Raw genomic sequence first — 15,513 nt, forward strand, 5'->3', positions numbered from 1 at the left:
GTGAGACACTTTAGACTTCATCAGGGCTGTTAATTATTCTCAGTACTCTTTGTCAACTCAGGAATTTGAATTCCTCGTCTGCAGAGATGCAATCGTGCATCAAGCTTTGATTTGTATTTCCTTTGTTAAATAACTGTATCTACAGTATATACGGTATCTACTGTATCTGAAGGTTTTGAAAAGTGTGTTAATTGAGTTTTTCTCATACTTATTGAGCATGTATTGAGATCCGTTTTGGTGCTCTGCTTGAATCTGTTCCGGCTGGTGAATGAGTGAGTTTAGGTTTACCCTGCTCTTAGCAATGTCCCAGCAATATCACCAGAAATGGGCTTCACACATTGTACCCATGTGGGGAATCGAACCCGGGTCTGTGGCATGATGAGTGAACGCTTAAACCACTAGGCTACCCCACCGACCCCCGGCTGGGGAGAGTACAGAGAATGTATACTGTTCAATGAAGAGCCCTAACTATGCTTGTATCAAAAGCATAATGTCAGCTCCCCCTACCTTTACCTGCAGGGCAAGGCACTGGGTACAGGGACGTTTGAAGAGCTGTCCAAGTCTGGCATTGACTTTGCGTCGCTTCTGAAACACGATGAAGAGGATGAGGATGACTCTGCCGTGATGATGCTTCCCGAAACCATCTCTACCTCCAACGTTAACTTCAACGACCTGGGGTCATCTCTGTCTCTGGCCTCCATTGCTTCAGACTTTGTGGTAAGAATTCAGGAAGGATTTCACTGTAATTTTATCACAGTCTGGCACTTGCTCTACTGTTCCTTGCCATCTGTTGACACCTGATGATTTCAGAATAATTATCTACATCACCCAACTGTGTTTTGAGAAGAGTGCTTCTAGCAATGTTCCAGCAATATCACAGATGGAGACATCAGAAATCGGCTTCACATATTGTACCCGTGTGGGGAATCGAACCCGGGACTTCAGTGTCCAGAATGAATGCTTTAACCACAAGGCTACCCAACCACCCCTATTTTGAATAAGGGAATATTAGTCATGGTTTAAAGGGGTTATTGGTAACACAGTCGTCTTACAGCCATATCTTCTCTGAATACTTCAGCAACCATGATTTACAGGAGCCATTGTTTGGGACAATCCAAGTTCAAGTTGATCTTTAATAACTCGTGCTTGTCGTAAGAGGCCACTAGCGAGATCTGTGGTCAGGCTCGCTGACTTGGTTGACACATCATCGTATCCCAGTTGCATAGATTGATGCTCTGATGTTATGGGATTGTCTGGTCTCGATAATTTACAAATCACTTTCATATAACTGGAATATTGCGGAGTGCGTGTTACACAACAAACAAACAGACAACTAAACCAATACAGGAGGCATCGGTTACACAGTCATCATCTAGCCCTGACATACATTGTGGTAAGTGTCTGAGACGTGCATCACTCATGGCTTTCCTCACAAAGGAAGCTGCCACCCTGTGACATGAAGCTAAAGTTCAGATATATTAAAGTATGTGTTCTACATTTCAGCCAGAGAAAATTCAGGTTCAGGAACAAGAACAGAGACAGGAAGGGACAGTTGGGTTTGGTGTTTACGTTGAATATTTCAAGGCTGGCACTGGCATCGTCGTGTTCATTCTGCTGGTGCTCCTCAACCTCCTGGCCCAGACGTCCTACATCATGAGTGACTGGTGGCTGTCTAGATGGTAAGTGTAGTCCGTGAAGTCCATCTCCATGTTCATTCTACTGGTTTTCTTCAACCTCCTGGCCCAGACGGCCTACATCATGAGTGACTGGTGGCTGTCTAGATGGTAAGTGTAGTCCGTGATGTCCATCTCCATGTTCATTCTACTGGTTTTCTTCAACCTCCTGGCCCAGACGGCCTACATCATGAGTGACTGGTGGCTGTCTAGATGGTAAGTGTAGTCTGTGATGTCCATCTTCATGTTCATTCTGCTGGTTCTCCTCAACCTCCTGGCCCAGACGGCCTACATCATGAGTGACTGGTGGCTGTCTAGATAGTAAGAGTAGTCCGTGATGTTGATCTTCATGTTCATTCTACTGGTTCTCCTCAACCTCCTGGCCCAGACGGCCTACATCATGAGTGACTGGTGGCTGTCTAGGTGGTAAGTGTAGTCTGGGATGTACATCTCCATGTTCATTCCACTGGTTCTCCTCAACCTCCTGGCCCAGACGGCCTACATCATGAGTGACTGGTGGCTGTCTAGATGGTAAGTGTAGTCTGGGATGTCCATCTCAATGTTCATTCTACTGGTGTTACTCAACCTCCTGTTGTCTAACCACATGATTCCCACACTCCATTTCAGGTCCAATGAAGAAGAGATAAGATATGCAGCTACATCAAGATTCAATGAGGAGATGACCATGTTCAATTCAAGCAACATCACCGTGCCTGTAGTCGATACAAACGTCAACATCTACATCTTCACCGGCATTGTTGTCAGCGTCTTCCTGTTTGGTCTCCTCCGAGCTCTTCTCTTCTTCAAGATAGCAGTAGATGCTTCACAGACCCTTCATAACAGAATGTTCAGCAAGATCCTCCGAGCCCCCATTTCCTTCTTCGATAACAATCCTGTCGGTAGGTAGCACATTAACTGCACTGATAATGTGATGATAAATTAGGTGTATGAAGTAATGATAATTGAGGGAAAATATAATAATTGAAGTATAATGTAATAATGATTGAAGTATGATGTAATGATAATTAAGGCATAATGTAATGATAATTGAGGAAAAGAATGATAATTGAAGTTAAATGTAATAATAATTGAGGTAAAATATAATAACTGAGGTATAATGTAATAAGTGAGGTATAATGTAATGATAATTGAGAGATCATGTATTGATAATTGAGGGATAATGTAATGATCATTGAGGTAAAATGTAATAAATGGGGGATAATGTAATAATAATTGAGGTATAATGTAATAATAATTGAGGTATAATGTAATGATAATTGAGAGATCATGTATTGATAATTGAGGGATAATGTAATGATCATTGAGGTAAAATGTAATATTTGAGGGATAATGTAATGATAATTGAGGGATAATGTAATGATAATTGAGAGATGTATTGATAATTGTGGGATAATGAAATGATAATTGAGGGATAATGTAATGATAATTGAGAGATGTATTGATAATTGTGGGATAATGTAATGATCATTGAGGTCAAATGTAGTAAATGAGGGATAATGTAATGATAATTGAGGGATAATGTAATGATAATTCTGGTAAAATCTAATAACTGAAGGATAATGTTATGGTAATTCAGGGTAATTAAATGATAATTTAGGTAAAATGTGTTAATTGAGGGATAATGTGATGATAATTGAGGTAACATGTCATAGTTTAGGGATAATGTAATGATAATTTAAGGAAAATGTTTATCAGTCAGATGACATAGTCGTTATATATCATGGTTGTAAATTGATCCTATTGGTGAAATGAATATGTATATTCTTGTTTTATTGCAAACAGTATATTTCCTAAGATCTGACCCAACTTTGATGGTTTTGTAAATATCAATAATAATAATGTGTATTAGCAATACTTTTTCAATCACTTTAATTTTTTTAATCCAAAATGAGATGTAAATTTGGATTCTAAATAGAGGTAGCCTTTTATATTTTAGATGTCATTAAGATTTATCCTAACATTGCAGTGTATGTAGGCTTAAAGTGTTTTCAATATTGTGTGTTGCAGGTCGAATTCTGAACAGATTTTCAAAAGATGTTGGACACATGGATGACCTGCTACCAATCACATTCTTTGACTTTGTACAGGTAAGACAAGAATCCGGGCACTGTGATCTGGTATCATTGGCTTCAATAGAACAGTTGCAGAATTGTCATAGGGACAAATGAGTGCTCTGCCTTCAGTAGAAAATGTAACATGAAAACGAGCTTTTTTTAATTTCTTTTAATTTATTCTATGGTATTCTTATCATTTAACATTGTGTAGTTTTATGAACAAGGATTATTGGCAATTTAAAGTTACACATTCTGACGATAATTCTGCAAACATTGTTAACATAAACAGATTTTTCTGCAAATGTACTGTGAGTTCTATGGATGAATTACTGAATCTGTGGAAACTCTTCTGTAACAGCGGAGGTTAGGTTACCAAGTGATTCAGGCATTCGCTCGTCATACTGAAGACCCAGGTTCGATTCCCCACATGGGTACAATGTGTGAAGCCCATTTCTGGTGTTCCCCGCCATGATATTGCTGGAATATTGCTAAAAGTGGCTTAAAACTAACCCTCACTCACTCTTCTGTCAGTTTTGTGTGTCTGTATTTCAGTGCTTCTTACTGATCGTTGGCATCATCATTGTTGCTGGCATCATCAACCCATGGGTGTTCATCCCTACCGTCCCGCTGTGTATACTGTTCATCTTCATCAGGCGATACTACCTCCGCTCATCCCGTAGTGTCAAACGACTCGAAGGCACAAGTAGGTGTTTCAGGATTCATTGAAACATCTCAGTCATACATCACAAACCAAACCAAAACTATTCAAATGTTTGCTTGAAATACTTCATGCCACTGTTTCTTATGCCTGATAAATACTTGTCGTAAGAAGCGACTAACGGGATCACCTGGTCAGGCTCGCTGACTTGGTTGACGCATGTCACCAGTTCCCAATTGCACAGATCGATGCTCATGTTGTTGATCACTGGATTGTCTAGTCCAAACTGGATTATTTACAGTCTGTCGCCATATAGCTGGAATATTGCTGAGTGCGGCATAAAACTAAACTCACTCACTCACTCACTTTGGAACAAAGGATAATTGATCAGAATTTTCATGACGCTGTTCCTCAAGTCATCTTGGCATTGTGTAATTCTTGGCATAAGGTGGTCGTAACTCCCATACTTATAAGGAGGCTTATGATAACTTGAGGCAATAGATCCTCCTGAAGCTGATACACAGAACACTCTGAAGTTTACAACTTGCCCATGTTTCCGCAGCTCGAAGCCCGGTGTTCTCCCATCTGAGTGCCTCACTGCAAGGCCTCCACACGATCAGAGCGATGAGCATCGAGAACAAGTTCATGGCTGAGTTTGATTCCCACCAGGACCTGCACACAGAGGCGTGGTTCCTCTTCCTGTCGACCAGTCGGTGGCTGGCGGTCCGTCTGGACTGGTTGTGTGCCATCTTCGTCACTGCAGTTTCCTTCTGTAGTGTCCTTTCAGCAGACAGTGAGTAGAACCACAAGACGGTATAGTGCCTACTGACATCTCCGTTATGTAGAGATGACACAACAACCATTGTAGTGCATAGGGCAGATGTTCAAATACAGTATAGTGCCTACTGACATCTCCGTTATGTAGAGATGACACAACAACCATTGTAGTGCATAGGGCAGATGTTCAAATACAGTGTAGTGCCTACTGACATCTCCGTTATGTAGAGATGACACAACAACCATTGTAGTGGATAGGGCAGATGTTCAAATACAGTGTAGTGCCTACTGACATCTCCGTTATGTAGAGATGACACAACAACCATTGTAGTGGATAGGGCAGATGTTCAAATACAGTGTAGTGCCTACTGACATCTCCGTTATGTAGAGATGACACAACAACCATTGTAGTGCATAGGGCAGATGTTCAAATACAGTGTAGTGCCTACTGACATCTCCGTTATGTAGAGATGACACAACAACCATTGTAGTGCATAGGGCAGATGTTCAAATACAGTAGTATAGTGCCTACTGACATCTCCGTTATGTAGAGATGACACAACAACCATTGTAGTGCATAGGGCAGATGTTCAAATACAGTATAGTGCCTACTGACATCTCCGTTATGTAGAGATGACACAACAACCATTGTAGTGGATAGGGCAGATGTTCAAATACAGTGTAGTGCCTACTGACATCTCCGTTATGTAGAGATGACACAACAACCATTGTAGTGCATAGGGCAGATGTTCAAATACAGTGTAGTGCCTACTGACATCTCCGTTATGTAGAGATGACACAACAACCATTGTAGTGCAGATGTTCAAATACAGTGTAGTGCCTACTGACATCTCCGTTATGTAGAGATGACACAACAACCATTGTAGTGGATAGGGCAGATGTTCAAATACAGTGTAGTGCCTACTGACATCTCCGTTATGTAGAGATGACACAACAACCATTGTAGTGGATAGGGCAGATGTTCAAATACAGTGTAGTGCCTACTGACATCTCCGTTATGTAGAGATGACACAACAACCATTGTAGTGCATAGGGCAGATGTTCAAATACAGTATAGTGCCTACTGACATCTTCATTATGTAGTGACCCATGAGGATTCGGGTTAGAATTGGCCTTTAGCAGCTCGTTGTAAGAGCAGACTAAAGGGATCGGTTGGTCAGGCTTGCTGATTTGGTTGACATGTCATTTTATCCCAATTGTGTAGATCAATGCTCATGCTGTTGATCACTAGATTGTCTGCTCCAGACTCGATTTTTTTTACAGTCCGCGGCAAAATAGCTGAGTGCGGCATAAAACTAAACTCACTCACTCACCTAATTTGTCACCTGTGAGCTGTACATATATATAGAAGTTTGAATTTAAGTGAACATGCAATTGGGATGGGGTTATATGATATTAAATCCTGTTGTATGTGTTTGTGCAGGTATGGATGCTGGTCTGGTGGGTCTGTCCATCACATACGCCATGACCCTGATGGGTCTGTTCCAGTGGGGCGTCCGGCAGAGTGCAGAGGTGGAGAACCAGGTACATGCCTTCTTCATCTGCTAGCCCGATCCTTGATATGCAACATTCATGTAGCTGTATGTTGTTTGGAAGTAAAATATGTCCATTATATGATGGGAGAATCATAAAGACATTGTTATTGATGGCTCAGAAATGTAAATCTTAGTGGGAAAATGAATGTATGAATTCATTAAATACTCCCTGAAAATGGTTGAGAGAGTTTTCACATTTCCTAGTAACAGTGTCTCTGTGTTCCTCCAGATGATATCAGTGATGACATGTTTGCTAGATGATCATATCTCCTATATGATGTCTGATATGTTCACCCACATGATGTCAGTGAGGATATGTTCACCACATATCAGTGATGATTTTGTGTTCCCCAGCTGATATCAAAGAAACTGTAACGATATCAGTGATAACATGTCCCCCAGATGATATCAGTGATGACATGTCCCCCAGATGGTATCAGTGATGACATGTCCCCCAGATGGTATCAACGGTGATGTGAAGGCCCCTTAGATGATATCAGTGATGATGTTATGTCCCCCTGATTTTATCAGTGATGACATTAAGTCCCCTTAGATGTTATTAGTCATGATGTTATGTCCCCAATGATATCAATGATGATATTATGTCCTCCAGATGATATCAGTGATGATATTATGTCCCTGTGAATGTATCAGTCATGATGTTATGTCCCCAATGATATCAGTCATGATATTGTCCTCCAGATGATATCAGTGATGATGTTATGTCCCCTAGATGATATCAGTGATGATGTTATGTCCCCTAGATGATGTCAGTGATGATGTTATGTCCCCTAGATGATATCAGTGATGATCTTATGTCCCCTTAGATGATATCAGTATTGATGTTATGTGCCCTTAAATGATATCAGTGATGATGTTATGTTCTCCTAGATGATATCAGTGATGCTGTTATGTCCCCTTAGATGATATCAGTGATGATGTTATGTCCTCTTAGATGATATCAGTGATGATGTTATGTTCCCCCGGATGATATCAGTGATGCTGTTATGTCCCCTAGATGATGTCAGTGATGATTTCGATGTTATGTTACCTTAGATGATATCAGTGATGATGCTGTGTCCCTTAGATGATATCAGTGATGATGTTATGTCCCCTTAGATGATATCATTGATGATGTTATGTCCCCTAGATGATATCAGTGATGATGTTATGTCCCCTTAGATGATATCAGTGATGATGTTATGTGCCCTTAAATGATATCAGTGATGATGTTATGTTCTCCTAGATGATATCAGTGATGCTGTTATGTCCCCTTAGATGATATCAGTGATGCTGTTATGTCCTCTTAGATGATATCAGTGATGCTGTTATGTCCTCTTAGATGATATCAGTGATGATGTTATGTTCCCCCAGATGATATCAGTGATGCTGTTATGTCCCCTAGATGATGTCAGTGATGATTTCGATGTTATGTTACCTTAGATGATATCAGTGATGATATGTCTCCTTAGATGATATCAGTGATGATGTTATGTCCCCTTAGATGATATCAGTGATGATGTTATGTGCCCTTAAATGATATCAGTGATGATGTTATGTTCTCCTAGATGATGTCAGTGATGATGTTATGTCCCCTTAGATGATATCAGTGATGATGTTATATTCTCCTAGATGATGTCAGTGATGCTGTTATGTCCCCTTAGATGATATCAGTGATGCTGTTATGTCCTCTTAGATGATATCAGTGATTATGTTATGTTCCCCCGGGTGATATCAGTGATGCTGTTATGTCCCCTAGATGATGTCAGTGATGATTTCGATGTTATGTTACCTTAGATGATATCAGTGATGATATGTCTCCTTAGATGATATCAGTGATGCTGTTATGTCCCCTAGATGATGTCAGTGATGATTTCGATGTTATGTTACCTAAGATGATATCAGTGATGATATGTCTCCTTAGATGATATCAGTGATGATGTTATGTCCCCTTAGATGATATCAGTGATGATGCTGTCCCTTAGATGATATCAGTGATGATGTTATGTCCCCTAGATGATATCATTGATGATGTTATGTCCCCTAGATGATGTCAGTGATGATGTTATGTCCCCTTAGATGATATCAGTGATGATGTTGTGTCCCCCCAGATGATATCAGTCTTGATGTTATGTCCCCAAATCATATCAGTGGATGATGTTGTGATCCCTCAAACGATATCAGTGATGATGTCGATTCCCCAAATGATATCAGTGGATGATGTTGTGATCCCTCAAATGATATCAGTGATGATGTTTTGTCCACCCAGATGATATCGGTGTGATGATGTTATGTCTCCTTAGATGATATCGGTGATGATATCAGTGGATGATGTTGTGATCCTCAAATGATATCAGTGATGATGTTGTGTCCCCCAAATGATATCAGTGGATGATATTGTGATCCCTCAAATGATATCAGTGATGATGTTATGTCCCCCCAGATGATATCAGTGGAGCGAGTGCTGGAGTATTCGAGGCTGCCATCCGAAGCTCCCCTGGACTCTGGGAAGGACAACAAGCCTCCCCCCAACTGGCCGCAGCACGGCATCATCAGTGGGGAGAAGGCCGCTCTCAAGTACTCGGAGGATGGACCCAATGTACTCAAGGACATCAACTTCTGTATCAGGGCACAAGAGAAGGTAATTTGCATAGATCGATGCTCATGCTGTTGATCACTGGATTGTCTTGTCAAGACTCAAATATTTACAGACCCCTGCCAATATTGCTAAGTGTGGTGTAAAATAACAAACCAACTAAATAAATACATTAATAAAAGATATATCTCAACAGAGTATGTTGCATCCCAGCAATTCTTAGTTTTGCTAGGAGTAAGGACCTTTAGACAAGTCATCAGGAGCTCCTTTTTGTGAAATGTGTCTTCAGTATTCTGTTTAGCGTATCTGACTCTTTGTGATGGTATGGCAGAATTATTACTGCTCAGCTTGATACCTCATCTGTTACTTCTGAAGAGTAGGCGGCGCTGGTAATTTATGATGGTTTGCAGTGAAAACGTACCGATGAATTTAACTTTAAACCATGGGTGCAACAAGGACTGGTCGGCTCGGAGTCCGTATAATGTGTCTCAGTGGGGTATTCATGCTTCACTGCGGCATGGTATCTCAGTGGGCTAGCACTATAAAACCAGCATAAGTCTGGGCTAGTACAAGCAGCCGCACATACACATACACACGCATGCACGTCGTCATATGAGCGAAATATTTTCAAGCACGACGTTAAACCCAATTTCACCTCACCTCACCTCACCTCACTTTAAACAAAAGTAAATCAAATAAAGTGAAATGAAGATTGCAAAACCTCATAAATTTACCCTGCCAATTGAACATTTAAATCTGGGGGGTAAGCGCAGTAGTTGGAGCAGTGAAACAAATGTATGTACCGTGTGGTACGTGATGAGCGTTAACCAACCCTACTTGTTTTCAGTGTTTCATTTAATGTGCATACCCTTTGTAATACAAACCAATAATAGAGATTTAAATGTTCAATTGGCAAGGTAAAATTATGAGGATTCGCAATCTTAATTTCACATTTTTAGTTACTTTTTTTTCTCTTTTTTTTAAAGTGAAATTCATCAGTATGTTTTCACTGCAAACAAACTATAGATGGAGGGTTATTGGTGTTTGGACAGTATCAACTTTTACTTTACCCAAAACTTCATGCCAACTGACACCCACAACCTCATTATACCCACACCCCATTCCCAGTGGATCAGGGTTTTACATCCTCAGCTTCCTGTTGAGTACTCAACCCATGCTGCCTTTAGACCTTTAAGATTTTGTATTCACGTCACATCCCACCTGGAACCTTCCACTGCTGGAGGCACAGAGAGTTGTTTCACTCATGAAAGGACTGACTGAGTTTGGTTTTATGCCGCTTTTAGCAATATTCCAGCAACATCACGGCAGGGGACACCAGAAATGGGCTTCACACATTGTACCCATGTGGGGATTCGAACCCGGGTCTTCGTCGTGACGAGTCAACGCTTTAACCACTAGGCTACCCAACCGCCCCACACTCATGAAAGGAGACATCCCAGGTTATATAACCTATGATTCAGCATGGAACAAGATGGCAAAAAGACTGAAACATCTCGCAGCTACCAAGATGAGGACTTGGTGATGAGAAAGATCATTACTATAAGCCTCACTTTATTTTAGCCATGTATAGTACGTAAACTTTTCAAGTAATGAATGTTTTACTCATACTTTGACTCACTAGATTGTTCGACATTGTCTTTTTGTCAGGTCGGAATCGTAGGTCGGACCGGAGCCGGCAAGAGCTCTATGATCGTGATGTTGTTCCGACTGGTGGAACCTACAGGGAAACTGATGATTGACGGCATTAACATCTCGGACATCGGACTCCATGATCTACGGAAAACAATCTCCATCATTCCCCAGGACCCTGTGCTGTTCACTGGAGCACTCCGACGTAACCTCGACCCCTTTGGACAACACAGTGACAGTCAGCTGTGGAAATCACTGGAAGAGGTAATACAGACATTTCATCATGAAATACTGATATTGTTATTCTTACACAGCTTAATTTTCATAGTTAATATAACTACATACATGTTTTATGTTACCGGGCTAGTGACTGAACCAATTTTGATCTCATCAGCCAGAATATGTCTTGTGGCAATGTTTTCGCTCCATGTTGGTGTTAAAAAAATATGCTGAGCTTACTTGTATGTATTTTCTCAATGCTCCCCACAAGTGGTTAATGTTGCAGACTTATGGTTTAGAATTTTTTTCTAATAAATTGGTTTATGATTCGATTAATATCACAAATGGTCATTTTCACCTTTGACAATTCAATGAAATATAGAAGTAAGTATAAGCTAAATCAGTGTTATTTTACAGAAACATGGGAAAATGGTGTACTCTATAGTCACTATGCTTGTCAAACTCACATCCAATAGCCACAGCACTCCATAGTAATCCTTGCACTGAATGGGCAACCTCACACCCCACAGCCACACCGCATATCCATTCTTGCACCTCTTAGGCAACCTCTCAGCCGCAGCACCTTAGGCAACCTTGTACCCTTAGCCACAGCACCCTTTTGAAATCCTTGCACATTATATCCATCCTCACAGCCAGAGCACCCAAGATAAACTTGTTCCTATAGCCACAGTACCCTAGGCAGACTCACTGGCCACAGTACCCTAGGCAGACTCACTGGCCAAAATACCCTAGGCAGACTCACTGGCCAAAATACCCTAGGCAGACTCACTGGCCACAGTACCCTAGGCAGACTCACTGGCCACAGTACCCTAGGCAGACTCACTGGCCACAATACCCTAGGCAGACTCACTGGCCACAATACCCTAGGCAGACTCACTGGTCACAATACCCTAGGCAGACTCACTGGCCACAATACCCTAGGCAGACTCACTGGCCACAATACCCTAGGCAGACTCACTGGCCACAATACCCTAGGCAGACTCACTGGCCACAATACCCTAGGCAGACTCACTGGCCACAATACCCTAGGCAGACTCACTGGCCACAATACCCTAGGCAGACTCACTGGTCACAATACCCTAGGCAGACTCACTGGTCACAATGGGCAGACTCACTGGCCACAATACCCTAGGCAGACTCACTGGCCACAATACCCTAGGCAGACTCACTGGCCACAATACCCTAGGCAGTCTCACTGAGCACAATACCCTAGGCAGACTCACTGGCCACAGTACCCTAGGCAGACTCACTGGCCACAATACCCTAGGCAGACTCAATGGCCACAATACCCTAGGCAGACTCACTGGTCACAATACCCTAGGCAGACTCACTGGTCACAATACCCTAGGCAGACTCACTGGCCACAGACCCAGCAACCCATGGATGTCTTTGCACCTCCTAGGCAACCTCACACCATCAACTTGGGCAACTTGTCTGTCTGTGTTCTTGCAGGTGGAGCTGAAACCAGCTATAGAGGAACTCCCCGGCCAGCTGGAGACGGAGGTGTCGGAGGGAGGCATCAACTTCAGTGTAGGCCAGAGACAACTTATCTGTCTAGCCAGGGCCATACTCAGGAAGAACAAGATACTTCTTATAGATGAGGCAACTGCTAATGTTGATCCAAAGTAAGATGTTCCTCATTCAAGTCTTACAGACAACTGTGTGGCCAGAGTTGATGACTCAGACAGTGTTAAATGTGCATCAGTATTACTTCAAGTCAATACACCAATAGTTACAATATGGTACCAATGCTTAAGTCTTGTCTAAAATAGAGAGTCACATTTGCTGCAGAATGATGAACTTCTGTGTGTTGTTTTATGGGGTCAATGCCCCCTGTTAAACCTCCTGTTTCACTATCTAGCATGTACTGGTTAAAACAGGAATACATTTAAATTGATAGTTCTCCCCACCGTGATATTGCTGGAATATTGCTAAAAGCGGCGAAGACCAAACTTGTTCAGTTGTTTCACTATCTAGTTTTGCTGTTAAAGTATGCCATGACAAGAGACAACAAAAAACACAGCTGGTTAGGACAACAGTTTACTGGCCTCTCTCCCAAAGCCCAATGTCAAGGTTACACCTAGTCAGGTATTCCACACGACTAGTAATTACTGGTCTGATCTGGACAACAAGCCTTAACTGTATCATATGTCCAATCATTACAATGTGCATTAGTAAGGTACAAATAAACTAAGAAATTGGATTGCAGGTTAGAATAAGGTCCCTAGCAATCTGTGCAGGTCGTAAATGGATTGAGCGGTCTGACTCAGTGAATTGGTTCATTCAGTAGATTGTTGCACAGTGTGTGAATCACTTGATTGTCTGGTTCAGACTTGACTGAATACAGGCCGCCATTGTTGTATATTTGGAATACTGCTGAGTGTGATGTTATACAGGAATCAAGTATACAAAAACAACGTGAATGTCTGGCCACATTCTGCTCCTTGCTGTGATGTAGCAGACTCTTTTGAAATATTTCATGATGATGATGATAATGATGATGATGATGATGATGATGATGATGATTCATCTGCTTGACTAACATGGCCAAGTGTATCGTTGCAGATAGGGGCAGTTAGGTAGCCTAGTGGTTAAAGCATTCATCACTTGAAGACCCAGGTTTGATTCCCTACATAGGTACAATGTGTGAAGCTCATGTCTGGTGTCCCCTACTGTGATATTGCCTGAATATTGCTAAAGCTGCATAAAACGTATTCCCTCATTTCAGAACTGATGAACTGATCCAGGCCACGATACGTGAAAAGTTCCGCCATTGCACTGTGTTGACTATCGCCCACAGACTGCACACCATCATGGACTCCGACAGAGTGCTGGTATGTTTCGGTTACTGAGGCCGTCCATAATTTTCTAATTGTTTCTCATCTCAAGCCTGCCCTTGTTAGAATTGCTTGCGAATATCGGGATTGGGTGGTCAGGCTCGCAGACTTGGTTCACATGTCATCGTATTTCAGTTGCGTAGATCAATGCTTGTGATGTTAATCACTGGATTGTCTGGTCCAGATCAATTATTTACAGACTGTTGGAATATTGCTGAGGGTGGCGGTAACAAAAAAAAAAAAAATACAAACATCACAAACATCAACCAGTAGGAGAATGGGCGGCTGAAAAAAAAAAAAAAGAATTAAAAATACAAAAATTGTCTTCCACTAATTGTGTAACATATTTCTGAAATTTTAAAAATTATATGACTTGGTAAGAGTCTTTTGAATTAATTTATGATGTAGCTCTAGTTGCTTTGTTTTGGATACAGTCTGGCAGTTTTAATAATAGTACATGAAAATATGTCAAGCTGATCGTTTATGAATGGGCAAGATAAGGATATTTGTTTAAGCCATCATGGGACTAAGGACCCATTCTGTACAATACCTTGAAACACTGCTCAGTGTTTGAGTAGGCATTTTGCATTGTCGGATAGGGCTAAATGTGAATAGTACTGGAACATAGTACTCCTTTTTTGCATAACATTAACATATTTTCAGTTTTATTTGATGTTAAAATTAAATCAGTGATCAAATCCCTAAATTGTTGCTTCATTAATTTTTCAACAGCATGGAATATCCTAGTATCCTTATGAAAATTTGAGCAGTATATCATGGATAAAGTATTAAGTGTACTGTTTATCCATTGTTAGCTGGCATTTGTCAGTGAGGGTTTATCAACAGAGGTTTATCAACAGTGGGTTTATAAGTCTGTCTCACAATCTCTGAACTGCACTATTTTACCCTTCTGTCTAGCCCTTTCTGCAATGCTTCAGCCATAAATCAAGCAAGTGTAGAATTTCCAGGTTCAGGATCTCCCAACTCACTGGGGCTTCTTTTCAGTTGAAAAGAAATTGTTTGTTTCCATCAAAACTTATATATATTCAGAGATTAAGCATTAGTCTAAGGCTTTATCAACAAAGTGTGATAAAGGATGATTTTAAGAACCAGCTTCAGGGTTTAAATTTGGTTTGTATGGTAGGATTTTCTTTTTCATTTAGGGGTAAGGTAGGGGATGGCACAGTGGGGTGTCAAATGTTTTTATTAACTACAGTGTTTCTGTATGTGAGTTACCTTGGAACTACATGTGTGATTTCCATCCTGCATGTTTAAACCTATGACCATATTCTTAGATCTGCGATTGCAGGGTCAATGGAATTTATTTTTGTCAAACTTGATAAGTGATGAGGATGTTCAGATGGTTATGCTGCAGGATGAAGACATTCAAAGGCCAGAAATAGGAAGCTATTCAAGAATCTTAAACAATATCTGTCTTATTAGCTTGATAA

The 15,513-nt window shown here is 41.1% G+C and overlaps 1 protein-coding gene across 3 annotated transcripts in view; it reads left to right on the forward strand.

Annotated features, from left to right (window-relative positions):
• LOC124281103 (ATP-binding cassette sub-family C member 4-like) overlaps positions 1 to 15,513 on the forward strand; it is a 99,839-nt gene that overhangs the window by 82,598 nt on the left and 1,728 nt on the right. For all 3 annotated transcript variants that reach the window (XM_046717120.1, XM_046717119.1, XM_046717117.1), the window contains exons 12-22: positions 520 to 717; positions 1,504 to 1,679; positions 2,301 to 2,572; positions 3,702 to 3,781; positions 4,301 to 4,451; positions 4,969 to 5,199; positions 6,628 to 6,728; positions 9,183 to 9,380; positions 11,004 to 11,249; positions 12,678 to 12,850; positions 13,954 to 14,059. In XM_046717120.1, the coding sequence (XP_046573076.1) occupies positions 520 to 717; positions 1,504 to 1,679; positions 2,301 to 2,572; positions 3,702 to 3,781; positions 4,301 to 4,451; positions 4,969 to 5,199; positions 6,628 to 6,728; positions 9,183 to 9,380; positions 11,004 to 11,249; positions 12,678 to 12,850; positions 13,954 to 14,059 (1,932 nt within the window). The remainder of the gene's footprint in view (positions 1 to 519; positions 718 to 1,503; positions 1,680 to 2,300; positions 2,573 to 3,701; positions 3,782 to 4,300; positions 4,452 to 4,968; positions 5,200 to 6,627; positions 6,729 to 9,182; positions 9,381 to 11,003; positions 11,250 to 12,677; positions 12,851 to 13,953; positions 14,060 to 15,513) is intronic.

This window comes from Haliotis rubra, unplaced genomic scaffold (genome assembly GCF_003918875.1).
Source record: "Haliotis rubra isolate DU_JTF1 unplaced genomic scaffold, ASM391887v1 Scf28, whole genome shotgun sequence".
In the NCBI taxonomy this organism is placed as follows: domain Eukaryota; kingdom Metazoa; phylum Mollusca; class Gastropoda; order Lepetellida; family Haliotidae; genus Haliotis; species Haliotis rubra.